The sequence below is a fragment of the Lactuca virosa genome, chromosome 2 (assembly GCF_052849685.1).
Source record: "Lactuca virosa cultivar CGN04683 chromosome 2, Lactuca_virosa_CGN04683_v6, whole genome shotgun sequence".
Taxonomy (NCBI): domain Eukaryota; kingdom Viridiplantae; phylum Streptophyta; class Magnoliopsida; order Asterales; family Asteraceae; genus Lactuca; species Lactuca virosa.
The window spans coordinates 308,830,396-308,846,644 of record NC_136427.1 but is presented as its reverse complement, the minus strand read 5'-3'; the positions used below and the strand labels follow the sequence as shown (position 1 = coordinate 308,846,644).

At 32.5% G+C, this 16,249-nt stretch overlaps 2 protein-coding genes across 3 annotated transcripts; both read right to left on the bottom strand.

Annotated features, from left to right (window-relative positions):
• Window positions 1-705: 705 nt before the first annotated feature.
• LOC145161627 (uncharacterized) lies at window positions 706-3,387 on the bottom strand. The gene is made up of 6 exons (XM_079081186.1): window positions 2,950-3,387; window positions 2,334-2,560; window positions 2,103-2,213; window positions 1,850-2,005; window positions 1,524-1,753; window positions 706-1,447 (listed from the first exon to the last, which is right to left on the bottom strand). The coding sequence occupies exons 1-6, from the start codon at window positions 3,252-3,254 to the stop codon at window positions 1,112-1,114; spliced, it is 1,365 nt and encodes a 454-aa protein (XP_078937312.1). The 5' UTR covers window positions 3,255-3,387; the 3' UTR covers window positions 706-1,111.
• Window positions 3,388-5,543: 2,156 nt separating this feature from the next.
• Window positions 5,544-7,903, bottom strand: LOC145161626 (uncharacterized). 2 transcript variants are annotated; one of them, XM_079081184.1, is made up of 6 exons: window positions 7,212-7,903; window positions 6,876-7,102; window positions 6,669-6,779; window positions 6,372-6,527; window positions 6,047-6,288; window positions 5,544-5,966 (listed from the first exon to the last, which is right to left on the bottom strand). In XM_079081184.1, the coding sequence occupies exons 1-6, from the start codon at window positions 7,547-7,549 to the stop codon at window positions 5,643-5,645; spliced, it is 1,398 nt and encodes a 465-aa protein (XP_078937310.1). In that variant the 5' UTR covers window positions 7,550-7,903; the 3' UTR covers window positions 5,544-5,642. The 2 variants fall into 2 exon arrangements, with proteins under 2 accessions (XP_078937310.1, XP_078937311.1); XM_079081185.1 differs by having other exon boundaries at window positions 6,876-7,097; window positions 7,212-7,318.
• Between the last annotated feature and the right edge of the window lie 8,346 nt (window positions 7,904-16,249).

The following is a 16,249-nucleotide window of genomic DNA, read 5'->3' as shown; positions in this document are numbered from 1 at the left end:
ATATATATATATATATATATATATATAGCGGATAGGAAATATAGTTTACAGCCACATCTTAGCTTAGGTACTAAACTTCTAAAATATATCGTTTTAACTTACTAAATATACCCGATTTGGTTTTCCCTTGGTAAATATATCATCCTCGATAACATTTCTTTCCTCCGTTATCGTTTTACCATTCATGTTTTCTTTCCTCAATTCTTGTTTATTACTTCATCCCAGTAAACATTACTTTTTTCCACTGTCACGAAGGTCGAAGATAATCAATATTTTTGCTTCCTTATCGAAACTATTTCGTCTATCTTGAATCTACATCATCAAGTGTTAATCGTGAATCCCTTAACCGCAATCTTTATATAGTAAAATAGAACAATGTATTTTAATGATGTTTAGTACCTAAGCTTAGGTGGAGCTGTAATATATATTCAATTTTCTCATATATATTATCTTTTAAACACTTAAAACTTATGTTTATACTTCATCACCGTCCTTGTTGATATCTCCATCAGGTGAGACATTTGTGCATTGAGTTGTATCTCTGCCATGACAGAATGTATTTCTTTCATTCCTTCTCCTATTGTTTCCACATTTTCTCCTACTATTTCCACCCTTTTGAGCCATAGTATCTATGGCCATTAGGCCATTAGTCTAATACCAATTTGCTATGAACTCACTTTTAATATAAAATCAAAAACAAGAAAATGAATTCAAAAGCATCTTGTATTGATTGAAACACTCAAAATACCAAATAAACAAACTGTAACCCTAATGATTTAGTGGTTTAAGAGCCTAGCCTCTCCCAATGGTATGATTCCCAGATTTCACAAAAAGATAAGATGGTGCTACACTTATTCCCTCTACCTTTTATAAGCCACTGTTGTAACAAACTAAATAGCAGAAATACCCAAAATACCCTTTCTAGAATATTTGACTAATATCAGAGGTATAGCAGTTCTGTATGTTTTAATTTACAAGACTTCTGAAGCACACCACTTATTTGATGATAATCCTATGTGAAAGCCCTCCACTTGTTTGATAATAATACTCTGTGAAATTTCTAGATGTTTAGTCACCTCGAACAAATCACCAACAGTTGATAGCCAAAATGTTACATAAACCCTGACACGCTTTTGAGAACAAAAGTTCCAAAGAAATATGCAAGGTATGTTGCGGTTGAAATTCCAAATATACCCACAAGAATTCCAGGAATTACCAAAGAGCCCCAACCTTTGGCTGTTGCCATCCCAGATGCTGTTGTAGGACCTCCAATGTTAGCATTTGATGCTAAAAGTAGTAACTTTAGGTCTAATCTGAGTAACTTTCCCAATCCAAGAATCACAATAAGATGCACTGTGACTTGAATAAAGGCAAACACAAACACACTTGGAGCAACCATGATAACATTCCATATGCTCCCACTCGCACCCAATACAGCAAAAAATACCTATATCATCATATCATACTAGTTAAGTTATCAACTTAGTAAAACCTTAATATTGGTTAAGATAATCTTGAAATACCTGAATCGAAATTGCAGCAACAACATCACCAGCAGGTGCCAGGTAACCAATTTGTCTTGGAAGTAAAGTTGCCAAAATCACAACAGTTGCAGTAATTGCTGGAAGCGTGCCACCTGGCAATTTTAAAACTTGAATGATATGTGTTGAGACTTTGCAGATTGCAAAAGAAACAGCAAGTGCAGTAGCTGTTTGTATTGTGGCCACATTGCCTTCCAAATTATTTGTCGGATCTGCCATTTGACATCAGTTAAAGGTGCATAGATAGACATTCAAATAAAGGGAGGTGGCAAATGAAAAAAAAATGAGGTTATTTATTTTAACCTCACCTTTGGTTGGTGGTAAAGCCTCTGAAGGAATTTTAGAGCCTAATGCAAACAACACCATGAAGTAAATCGCACATATAACATTGTCTGCAGCTACACCTGCTGCAACAACAGATGGAGAAACTCCAAGTGCATCTGAAACCGCAACATAGTTTATAGCTACAAAATAGGCACAAAAACACATAGTTTTAGGTTAAAAATGTAGTAAATGAAAATTACAACATCTTTGGTTAGCAATATCATTAATAATAATTACCTCCTCCTATATAACTGGCCATGAGAGCAGAAGCAATCTTCCAACTATCTTGACCTAGTGATCGCATAGGAACAATCAAGAATGCTACTAGTGTTCCAAATGTGGTTGCAACTGCCACATTATAATAAATAAAATGTCAGTTTTTCTTAGTTTTACAAAAATGATATTTTCAAACAAGCATCTATTAAAGTATATGCTTAAACTGATAACTGTTTGTATAACAAATATGACCTGATCCAATCAAAAAGGCCAAGAGGAGCTTCCCAGTTGATTTTATCACATTTCGCATATCAGCTCTGAACAGCATCAAAGGGATTGTCAAAGGTAGAATGAATTCCATCACAATAGAGTAAGCTTGTGCTTCATGAGGAATTATACCCATGTTACTGGCTGCGAGCCCCAACAAGATGCTCACAAGTGCAGCACTAATCATCCCCCCAATCTTGGTTCTCTCTGACCTTTAATTGGATATTCAAACACCCCAAAATCCACTTACACTTAATTAGCAAAATCATGAAATTCAAAAAAGGAAACAAATTCGATTGATTACAGCCTATACAACTTTAAGATTGCAAGCAATCTGGATAACCACAGAACTAGCATATCTATTGTAGCCAAAAAGTCAATGGATCCGTACCAATCATTAAACTTCAGATTTTAGGAGTTGGCTCTTAAAAGTCCGAATCTATATTCTCAAAACACTAGTGAATGATTTTAGGTGACAGTTTACTTAAGGAACAAAGGGAATACAATTTCAATCTTCTAATTGATCAAAAGGATGAACAGAGTCAACGTTCTAATCTCAAATTCACAATAAGCAAGCAATGAGAAGAGAGAAATTGATTACCATAGACCAAAAGCACCGGTGGCAAAGAGAGCAGTCCATATGCCCCAATGGTCATTAGGCGATATCAGAGGAAATCTCAAATTAGACCTAGCCACTACACTTCGATTGAGTGTAGGTATGTTTTCCGACGGTGAGAAGCGAGATGTTTCGAGCGAGAAACGTCTCAAAGTGAACGAACACAGTTTCGGTTCGGATTTTGAAGTTGTAAGTGGGGTTAATGAATGAGTATAATATTGGTGGTGAGAGAGCGACGGTAGCCGAAATGACGACGCAGCGGCCGTCATGAACGGCAACGACGACGCCATTAATGGTGAGCTGAGTCTTCCGAAACACTTGCTTCATCAATTTAGGATTTTCTGTCCTTGGATTTTTGTGTGTGTTTATGTGGATTCCTTCTTTGCCGGCACCTGTGTTTTGTCAATTGGAGCTTTCCGATTTCAATTATCCAGTAATAAATAAACAGGGGTGCCGTGTGTCAGCACGGATTAAAACCGGCCCAAAAACAAAACCGAAAATATAAAATAATGTCTTCATGGTCCGGTTTTTTCGGTTTTTAGGTCAAACCGAAGCCAAACCGTTACTAACGGTTTTTGTCAAGCAAAAACCAAAGACGAACCGTTGAAATTTTAAAACCGAACCAAACCAAACCGTTACTAACGGTTTGGCTCCGGTTTGGTTTCACGGTTTAGGCTTTTTAGACTCATTTTAGTCGATTCCATTAAATTAATTTATTAAAAAAACTGCACTATTACATGTCTTAAAATAGTAAAAATTCTACCTAATATTAAAGCTGCAATATTAGAGGTATTAAAACAATAAAAAATTGCACTATTAAAGGTATTAAAACAGTAAAAAAAATTGCATTATTTAAGGTATTAAAACAGTCAAAATTCTGCCTAATTTAGTAAGAAAAATTGCACTATTAAAGGTATTAAAACAGTACCATTCTGACTTGGTTCATACACATAGCTTTTCTTACAGTGAATACATGTGGTGCGTGCTCCTTCAGGTGGAATTGGATCTGGTTTGTTGAAGTGTTTCCAAACAATAGACTGATTTCGTCCCCTTCCTTGGTTATTATCAGTAGCACCTCCATTTTGCTCCACATGAACATCATCATCTACATCAATCTCTTCCATATCATCATCAGCATCAATGATGTTCACAGGTTCACTAATGAGAATATTGATGTTATATTTACCCATGTAAGGACCAGAAAGAAAAAAAGTGCAATCAGAATTCAGAATTGTGGACTCACTGAAATCAGATTAAGAGGTGATGATTCTTAGCAGTTAGCAACAGGTTTAGAAAGAAATAAAAAGTCAACAACTCCTTTCTACTTTTGTTTCGTCCGATGTTTGCTTCTGTTACAAAAAAATCAAACTCACAATGATAGGAGAGGTGATTGGAAATCGAAATCCAACTTGCACATAATATTATAAGATTATCGATTGAGTGTAGCAACAAGTTGAGAAAGAATTATAATGAGAATAATGAATAGAAACCAGGTGTAGATGGATGGTAAACAAATCGGTTTAGTTGATTCAGAACACATCATACCTTATCGGAGCAACGAGCCAGCCAACGATAGAGAAACGAGAGGTGTAGTCGGACTGTCGGACACTCGAACCTGCAAACGCCAAACGGAGCTAGAATCGGAGCTGCTGCAGGGGAGGCAACGAACTGTAGACTTGTAGTCGGAGGGAAAACGAGTGGTGTGGCAACTGGAAAGTGGAAATCGAGCCTTTGTGTCTTTGCGATTTGCGATTACTCGATTAGGGCAAGTTGAAAGTCTGAAACAAATCAGTGAATCACATTCACGATTGCTCGGAGCTGGAGGTGGACTACTGGACTATCAGGATTTAGGATTCAGGACTATCAATAAGGGCTTCATTTACTAATTACCATATCACAAAAGAAACTATAATTGGGCTGTAATAATTCAATATTGTGGGTTTTAAAATTTATTATTTGAATATAAAAATTAATATATAATACAATAAAATATAATTACATATAAAAAAATTGATTAATATATATAAATCCTACGGTCCGGTCCGGTTTTTATACGGTTTGAAATCTTAAAAACCGTAAGCCAAACCATTCAATACGGTTTGAAAAGTTCGAAACCGCAAGCCAAACCGTAAAGAAAAATACAAACCGTAAAACCAAACCGATCACCGGTTTGGCCGGTTTCATGGTTTCAAACCGAACCGCGAACACCGCTAACTCAAATTGTCTCCACTCGATTTTGGTTTGAGACATGTTCAATCTTAACATTATTTAGAGGTCCTTTTCCACAACCCAAAGATTAGGGCTCTTTGGCAATTCGTGTACGTCTTGTGGGTATAACTCGATTGCATATTTCTTTGAAACTTTTATTCTACAAAGCATGTAACTAGATCTATACCTTTAATAGTCGATTAAACTAAAGTATATTATTACCATTTATTTAATCATCAAAATATGCAGATGGCATATTGCATACATGGTGTGGTGTATACTGTATGCCAAAACCGGAAAACATTTTGCCCATTTTGCTACCTTAAGTAGGTTAGACTTATTCTATTAATTCTACTATTAACAAATAGAACTCTGAAATCAACATCTCGATTTTAGTAAACAAAAATTACATGGCACAAAACATTATTTGTATGATGATGTTACAAACGAAAGCTGTTTACATAATTACATTACATGTATTGAAGCACATAATTTCCAAAAGCAACACCCAGAAAGGTAGCAATGGCAATGCCAAAAATACCAGCAAGAACTGCTGGAACAATCAAGGAAGTCCACTCTTTAGCTGTGGCCATTCCACAAGCTGTTGTGGGGCCTCCTACATTCGCATTTGATGCCAACAGCAATAACTTGAGCTCGAAACCAAACACCTTTCCCAAACCTAGAATAACTGCTAGATGAACTGCCAGCTGGACAAGAGCAAACAAAAATATACTAGGTGCTGTTGTCACCACATTCCATATGTTCCCACTTGCCCCAATCACAGTGAAAAATATCTGATAAAAAAAAATAAAAAAGTTAGTAACAAATGCATTACAAATATTGGGAAGATGAATATGTTGCAACTGAGGTTCACCTGCATTAGGATTATGGCCATAACCTCACCTGCAGGTGCAAGGTGAGTAAACTGCTTTGGGAATGTTGTTGCCAAAACAACCACCACAGCAGTAATGGCTGGAAGGCTTCCTCCTGGAATGCCGAAATATTTTGTTATAAAACTTCCGATTTTGCAGATGCCAAAGGATACAGCAAGGGCTGTAGCAGACTGCAGCAATGGAAGTTTGCTCTTGGATTCTGATTTCACATCTTCTTCAACATCTGTCAAACTTCCAGCTTTATTTACAATTCAACATATATTATTAATAATAGGATTGAATGTGGAAAAGAGTATCATAACGAACCAGTGGTTGATGTTGAACTCTCGGGAGGGATTTTAGCAGCTAGTGCAAACAATGTGGTAAAATATACTGCACAAATAACATTATCTGCAGCTAATCCAGCAGCTAAAACTGAAGGAGAAATCTCTAGAGCTTCAGCAATGGCAACATAATTGACAGCTATAAAGTAACATAAACAAAAAGAACTCATTAGTTCTATATATATATATATATATATATATATATATATATATATATATATATATATATATATATAATTATAGAAGGATTCTTTAACAAACTAATTACAATGTTCATTACCTCCACCAATATGTCTACCCATTAAAGCAGCAGCAATTTTCCACCCTTCTTGGCAAAGTGGTCGCATTGGAACCATCCAATAAGCCACAACTGTTCCAATTGTTGTTGCCACTAAATGAATGGGCAAAGCAAAGATTAAAGTAAGTGTGGGATCTATCATAGTTATTAGAAGTCAGTGAAATTGTAACTTATCTGTTACAATATTACCTGATCCAATCAAGAAAGCCAAAAGGAGCTTCCCTGTTGACCTAACAACTCGAAAAAGATCTGCTCTAAACAACAATAGGGGGACAGCTAATGGCAACAGATACTCGAGGACAATTGGATAAGCCTTCGCTTCACATGAAATAACCCCTAAATTACTAGCAGCAAGTCCAATCAATGTGCTCACCAATGCCCCGCTTAACATGTTCCCAATCTTTGTATTCTCTGACCTTACAGGTAAAATGAGTATCGTCTTCTCATGAGTTTACGATGATCGTTTTCTATGTAAATTAGATAGTTGGGAAGAATTAAGTATAGATTCTAGGGGAGAGAGATTACCAGCTACCAATAGCGCCGATGGAAAAGAGAGCAGTCCAGTTTCCCCATTGATCTGAGGGTGAGATTAGCGGGAAATTCAAGTTTGCTCTGACTTTTACACATCGACGACTTGAATTGCCATTATTCGGATCAAGCACAAGTGGCGAAGATAATATGACTTTATCTTTGCAGGCATCAGAACTATGATTTCGTGATAGCGAATGACGAGGTCTCAAATCACATTTATTCGTCGAATGACAAGTCAGTATGTTTTGGTTTCGGCCGGAAGACAACTGCCACCGCCGCTGTAAAGTCGGACGCAGAGACGGCAGCTGAAGATAGAGAAGATGCGACGACATTCTCTCAACTGATAAAAGTGATTAACTGATTGCCAATAGCCGAGTCCGATTAAACCTAAAAGCATATAATTTCAACACTACTTCTTTGCACGGATTCTTCTACAGCCGCCGCATCAGATCAGGAAGTACTTCAGTCGCCGCCGTGGCATAAGTCCGGGATTAGTGAATATATAGTAAGGAAGTACGACCTTTATTGAAGGTATCACATGTAAATGTAAATACTAAATACGGTGAATCTGAATTTACTCGGATTTTGGACATAATTATTTACGGTGAATCTCTTCTTTTTTTTATTGTGCCTTTGCGACCGAACTCACCGAAGTGTGGAGATGGTTGCGCATGTGGACCGGTTTGTTTCCATTCCTGTCCAGATGTAGATCAGAGCTTCTATCTGAACTGGGGAATTTGAAGCCGGATAAAAAGGGTTTAAGAAATGTTTTAAAAACCGGTTTTTAGTTGAACCAGTATGATGACCGGTTTTCGGTTTAACCGGTTCGACCGCTAAATAAACCGGTTTTTATAATTTGTCATCTTTTTTCGTATTTTCCGACACATACATATATACATAAATCAAGAATTTGATGTCCACAAGTTCAAACATTAAAAACACACATGAAAAACATTTAGCTATTTTAAGACAAGAAAGTCTTAACTTTAAGTAGTATAAAATTTAAAGCATGAAGTACATACATTTTGTGCATAAATCAAATTAAATTATCTTAAATTAAGGAAATATTAATTAGTCAAAAGTTGGTATTCCATAAAAGTAGTATATTTAACATCATCCTACTTTGCAAATTTGTTTTTGGTCAACAAAAATCAAATTCGAATCGAACTAGAAATTGAATCAGGCAAAGAACGAGTATTACTTCAATGTCGCCCAATTGAATCGATCAAAGCCCTTTGAAGCGGTCAATATAGGATAGATGCGCCCATAAGAACTCCACCACCCAATCTCTGCACCTATATTTGGAATCTTGCCTCCTTCCCCACCGTGAGAACATAAAATTGGTCTCCCATACTCTCTCATGGCCTCCCACCCAAATTCGTTCCTTGGAAAATCCTAACTACAATCCGATAGCCACAACCAACCACCACTCCTGCTCTGTTGCTTGCAGATGCGTTTGCTATTGTTCACGATTTTTTTTTAAATTTCTTACGCCGCAATCGAGCCCAAAACCTCATTCTCTATCTCGATTTCAATCCCTAAAACTCACCTCAATCTTGATTTTTGTAGCTAGGAGACATCCAATGATTTCTCTCTACATCCCAACCATCTATTTTCCGCTACCATGAGTCACCATAGAATCGACTTTCTCTAAGGTGTCTGCCTCCTCGACCTCCGGACGAAGAACATGTTATGGAAAGCTAAAAACGATTTTTTTTTGTTATCAGGTGCAGGTCGAGGTCGAGGCCTCATTGGTGTATCCATATACGATCTCCTGGTAAATTCCACTTGAGATACCACTCTTTGATTTGTGCATCTTTATTTTTATTCTTGATTAGTTGCTGGGGTTTGTAGTATGAAAGGCTAATCGATCCAAAGATCATACGGTTTCAGGAATGCTTTGTGGTTAAAGAAACATGTATTTTTATTTCTTCATTTCCTAGTGAACGGACCTAAGGTACCATCTACGACCCATATTCCTTCCTTGGTTATTTTTCTGAAATAAAAAAAAACATTTATTGTGTTGGAGATCCATACAAAATCAATCGATTTTGTACCTGACTTTGAAGACCAAGAGTTAACCAATAGGTCTATTTCCATGATTTTTGTTTTCTTTTGATTTCTCATTTATGCGATGTGTGTGTGTTATGTAGGGAGTGTGTGAGTGTGTGTGTGACTGTGTATGGCTCTGTGGGTGTATCTGATTATGTGTGTGCAATTATCTTATTTGGATATTAACTTACACATTAGATTCTAATATGAGTGCTAAACTTTGGTGTTTTAGGCATTGATTTCCGGAGAGATATTTTCCTGGTTATACTGTTTGTTTGTCATGTTTTGCGGTTCAACAACATTTGAGAGGTATATAGGTTACTATATCCCATCATAAAAACGTGCAGTGTTTAAGCTTTCTTTTTATTTGGATTTGTGTAGGTTATAAGTGACCATCTAAATTCATAAATTTATATATTTTTCTGACAATTTTAGTTAGTCTTATGTATGTTGCATTATGATGAAAGGTGACTTTAACAAATGGCACAACCAAGGAAAGTTGGAAAAACTGAGAAAGTTTTGGACTATAATGTTTTAGTGTCCTAATAAGATAGTTTTGGACTATAATGATTTAAAGGGTACACTTTTTCAAAGTACGATAAACATGTTATTTGATAATGGCTTTGCAGGTTGCAGCCGAGCATGTTCTTATCTTGCTGGTTATTTCTATAGAAAAAAATTTAGTTTGTATTATATAATTGTCTAGATGACAGAGGTTTTATAGTAAGTTTGATGCAGAGATGGAGTTTTCGTTCTTTGTAGGAACATACGACCTCTACTTTCAACTAGAATTTGGGAGGTCAGCAAATGGTTCAGGGTGGAGGATCTATAACCGTATTCAAATTTATGGGTGATATACAATTCCATTAAGATTCTAGATCTTAACCACAGATGATCAACAAGTTATAACCCAAAGCTATCTTACTTCATTAGGAAATTGGAATTTTTGTCATGTTGGTAGTTTTGTAGTAGAAGACTGAAGTTCTTAATAAAGATCAAATTCTTAATGATGTATATTGATAATATGAACACTAAAAGTGGATTGGTTGTATTTTGTGCTTGTATGTCAGTAGTTAAACAAGTTTCATTACTGTATTGATATTTTAGAGGTTATGGCATTTTTATATCACGTGCAAATAACCTTAGGTATAAAAATACGCCTATTTTGTAGATTTGCGAATATGAAGTAGTCTTTTTGTATGTATGTGAGTGATATACAAGGTTGAATTTGAACCAAAGATGCTTAGAATGATGGTCGAAGATTTGGATTTTGCCATTAATAAAATACTTTGTGAAATAATTTACTAATATATGTATAATTTTAGTTTTGTTGATTTGGTTAAATTTTAAGTCTAATTACATGATTTTAATTATGTTATACAAGATTCGTGCCGTGATCCTATAAATGTAAAATCGTTGTTTGGGTTATCAGGAGTTTAAAATAATGAGCATATGTAATATGGATTTTAATATTGGATTATATGATTCCATTTGAAGTTTCTCACAAATTGATTTTTATATTCTAATTTATTTGATTATTCATACGAACATGATATTTTTATAAATGGAATTCAACAAAATTTAATGGTAAAAAATAAATTAAAATTTATATTTTAATATATTTTAACCGTTTTTTCATCCTAACTTCTTTTTTACCAAACATTATAATTAATGATAAAAAAATAATATTTTTATTAGGAAAAAGTGATTCTCAAAGGATATAAGATTTTCAAAAAAAATTGGAGAACAAACATTATATATATATATATATATATATATATATATATATATATATATATATATATATATATATATTAAAGCACATGGCGCATTTCAACAGTAACATTTTATAATTCATAATTTAGCTACTAACTTTTTCTAATTCATAATTTAGCCACTTCATTTTTACTTCTTTACATTTTTTGCTAAGTAACATTTTCTAATTCATAATTTAGCCGCTTCACTTTTACTTCTTTACATTTTTGCTAATAATTTTTTATTTTTATTTCTTTACACTGATTCTTTATATTACTGCCACTAAACTTTGATAATTTTGAAATGTAACATTTTCTAATTCATAATTTAGCCACTAACTTTTTCTAATTCATAATTTAGCCACTTCACTTTTACTTCTTTACATTTTTTACTAAGTAACCTTTTCTAATTCATAATTTAGCCACTAACTTTTTCTAATTCATAATTTAGCAACTTCACTTTTACTTTTTTACATTTTTGCTACTAAATTTTTATTTTTATTTTTTTACACTGATTCTTTATATTACTGCCACTAAACTTTGACAATTTACAATGTTTGAACAATAACATTCTTCATTTTTGACTTTACTCCCATTTTTTTTATATTTTCCCAAAAATGCTTAAAACTTTTTAACATTCAGACTTTCACCACATGTTTTCTAAAAAGTTGTTAAATTCAACTCATTTTCTTTATTTTTTTTCATTTTCATCTGCCATATTCTTCTGCCTTTTATTTTTTTTTAAAGATTTATTTGTGACTTTTATCATATGTTTTTTACATTTTCCCAAAAATGTTTCGTTTCTTTAATCCATTTATAATTTAGCCTCCCATTTTCCAACATTCTTCTATTTTGATATTTTTTTCCATCTATTATCAACCCGAACTTTTTAACATTCAGACTTCCGCCACATGTTTTTCTAAAAAGTTGCTAAATTCAGCATCTTTTCCTTTATTCTTTGTCATTTTCGCCTAGTATATTCTTCTGTCCTTTATTTTTTCCAAAAAGAATGACCCGTGCAACGCACGGGCCTTTTCCTAGTTTATAATTAAAAAAAAAATTGTTAAGTTTAAATAAATAATATATAAAAAGTTATCTAATCATCTTTTCCTTTATTCTTTGTCATTTTCGCCTAGTATATTCTTATGTCCTTTATTTTTTTCCAAAAAGAATGACCCGTGCAACGCATGAGCCTTTTCCTAGTTTATAATTAAAAAAAATTGTTAAAGTTTAAATAAATAATATATAAAAAGTTAGCTAATCATCTTTTTGTTTGTTAGATATTTCTATTAAAGATATATTTCTAAAGAAAAAAATATTTATAAATATAACAATTGGAAAAAACTACAAGTAATGAAAAAATACCATCAACTATGTATTGTTTATATTTGAAAAAACAGTAATAATAAGGAATCTTAATGATTATTTTAAAAGAAAGAGTAAATTCTAAATTTTTTTTATATAAGATACCACATTTTGGCTAAGCTAATTGCAAACCTAACTAGGGCTGTAAATCAGTCTGGAATCAGACCGAAACCAAAAGAAATGATGACAATATTCTAGAATGGAACTAATTGTCGAAATAAACTATTCGTCGCCTGCTGTCAACAACGTAAAACACCAACCCATTTGTGATTGAAAGAGGTAATCGCCTCTAGAAGTAATTTATAAAAAAAAATCATTTGCACCCGTCGCTTGGCGCGGGTAAATGGCTAATATATATATATATATATATATATATATATATATATATATATATATATATATATATATATATATATATATATATATATATATAGATCCGGTAAGAAATTTTTTTTGATAGGAAGGTAAGAAGTTTTTTTTCTACATATTTTTTTGACGAACAAAATAAATAAATCACTAGATGATTCATTTGTAAGATGATTCATAAGAAAAAATTCCCAAAAAAACATCTTTATGATTCATTTTTAAGTAAATTAAGAAAAAAATTCACTTTTATTATAATTTTAATGAATAACAACAAAATCATTGTATAAATGAATCATCAAGATGTTTTTTTAAGAATTTTTTCTTGTGAATCATCTTACAATTGAATCATCTAATGAATCATTTTGTTTGTTCGCGAAAAAATATGTAGAAAAAAAACTTCTTACCTTCCTACCAAAAATTTCCTTCTTATTTGATCTTGACTATATATATATATATATATATATATATATATATATATACTAGCCAATTACCCGTGCCAAGCGGTGGGCGATAATGAATTTTTTAGAATTTAGTTTCTAGGGGCGATTATTTTCCTTTAGGCACGAGCTAGTTCCTTGCAGTCTTTTGGTGGACTGTTTTGTGTCGGATAGTTTTTTTCAAGAGATTGTTTCTAGCTAGATACATATTCGTACAATAGAGTTGACAAATAAGTAAAACTCATGGCTACACATGAGCTAAGGTAATTTCCGGGCATATGAGACTGTTTACGGGGTTCAAAACGGTATTTCAACTTTTAATATCTAAAAATGTATTTTTCAGACACCCAAGATAGTAAAGTGAAATTTTTCCGAAAATATTGGGACTTTTCTGATTTCCTTTAGAACAAACATGTAAAATTTTCAAGAAACTAATGCAAACATATCAATACATAATAACTTAACCACTAACATTTTTTTTGTCTTTTTAATAAGATTTATGTTACACATTATAAAAATAAATTTCGTTGCTATGCCTGAAACGTTTTTAAAATGACCTGGCTATATATTTTAAACATTTAAACAAAATTAACTTATAATACTAAATAATTAAGTCCGGTGACATTCAATCTCAAGTCTAAGCCATCATAGTCACATGTGAAATCTGACATAGCCAAAAAATTCAAGAAAAGAAGCAAAAAACATAATAAATTGCAGGTTAAATGTTTGGCATAATTTAAAAATAATTAAAAAAAAATTAATGCATGCGTCTCCTGTAGCAAAATGAAGAGCAAAAATATGAAAAATCTCATCAACACCCCACCATTACTACTCAAACAAACCTGCAACTAATTCAACATAAAAATAAAGAAGGAAATAGAAATTAGGAATGATCATTCATAAACCGAAAAGAATAATATTATGTCATTATAAGAAAATAATATTGTAATTTACTTACAAAGATAATAAATCTGGAAAAAAAAAACATTATATGGATTATGTTACAATTTTCCCTTACACTCAATAGTTTTTTTTTTTTTTTTAATTTTTTTCATTTATATGGAATGAACCATTTCATTCCGGTCCTGATTTGATCATACCAAATAGTATATTGATAAATTAAGGTTGTAAGGAAGTAAACACTTGACTTCCACCACTATTCTTACAACATTGTGCTCTTGTTTATATGATGGATATGTACCTTCCAAGTTGAATCCATCTTATTCCAATATAGCAATAAAAAATAAAATATCCTTTGTTGGGTAATTTACAAAAATCCGGTGCATCCTTAGGAATGTCATTGATTCCAAATAAAAAAGTTGAAACGCATGTTAGATAAAGATGATCGAGGAGTTTCTTTCATTGTAGGTTGAGCCGTTCACTTTTGGGTTAACAACTGTCATTTTCAATTACTTTTATAAGAATGATCAATTTCGGTTACCATGTATCATTTTCATATTATTTTTATTTGACAAATAAAAATAATAGTTAATAAAAGTATTCATTTATAAATAAAACTCTTTAGAAATTAAAAAAAAAATGTTTTTTTGCAAATGAAAGTAACTATTTTACAATAATCAAAAGGTAGAAACTATTTTATCCATCTTGGCATCTTTACAGAAATAACAATGTACTGGCAAAGTATATTGTTATTTCAGAAATAACCTTGTTTTTTTGCAAAATACACTGCCATTTCTTTTAGAATAAAAAATTATTTTAATTAAGAAAAATAAATTATTTTCATTGCTATTTCATTCATAATAACAACTATTTTAGTAATTTTACCATTGGAATAAGGAAGTTATGCAATTAGAAAGCAAACCGTATCAAATATATAGTATCAAAAATTGTAATTTGTAATTTTTTGTTTCATGTAAATATAGTTGGTACCTTTTTCTTTACAGATGGCTATTGTTAGGCTTAACGCCTCTGTGTGGTAAACCTGTGACAAACACAAAAAAGAAATATTATAAGTCATGATCTAAAACTATCGTTCAAAATCGCAAGATGAAATAAAGAAATTACGAATTTGTTCAGCAGCACTGTAGTCAATAAACAGAATGTATACCCAACCAACAACATTCTAGCCCCATTTCATGAAAGTTGCATCTATTGGTCTCTTTCACAGTACATGATTTCACATTGTGTCTGATGCTTTGAAATTACTCTGTTTCACATATTCAACAACTCAAAAGTGTTAATGACATCATACCTTTCTATTAAAAAAATCATACTTCAAGTTTAGAAATAAAGAAACCTAGTTCCACAAAGCCAAAAGTTCTAATAGCAACAACGACTTCATCATCTACCAAAGCTTGGGAAGACCAAGCTTCTCGGCTTCAATCGATTCTTTTAACGACAAAAAATTATATAACAGTTTCCTCCATTAAGAGCAACAAGCTCATATCAATGACAAAAGAATAAGAAATAAACAATGTAATACATATTCAGTCATATTGGAGATACGGTCTTGGATCTGAACTCATAAATCATGGAATATGAGATAACTCAGAAGTCAAAACCAAGAAAAAAAAGGGTTAACTAATGCTTAGACTTCAATAGAATTTTGTAAATATATATAATAAAAAGGTTTAAAAAGCCTTACAACTGAAACCACATAAAGGATTTAAGAATAACCAAATTTTGCTTCTTCCAAGTTAAATGCCCATTGAGTAATTCCATCCAACACTTGGTGTTCCAATTAGAATATTGGATGAATTTTCCACCTTAGAAAAGTAAGTATTTCTATATTCATGTTGTATACTGGCCTGTATAGTAAATCAAGAAATTAGAAATGAAATAGGCAAAAAAATTGATTCATTAACATTGAGTGCACAGCACTCATTATCTAATTGAACTTAATGAAAAAATAACATGCACAAAGGTGTTAACATTTTCTTACTTTGCAAGGGTAAGGAGGTACATGACACATCCCTAAAAACAGTCGTGTGTATCACCTATATCCACATCAAATGACAATCAAATGCTTCTTAAAAATGAAAAATGAAAAATGACAAAAAAAAATGATTTTTTCTTACAAATGACAATCGATTTTTTG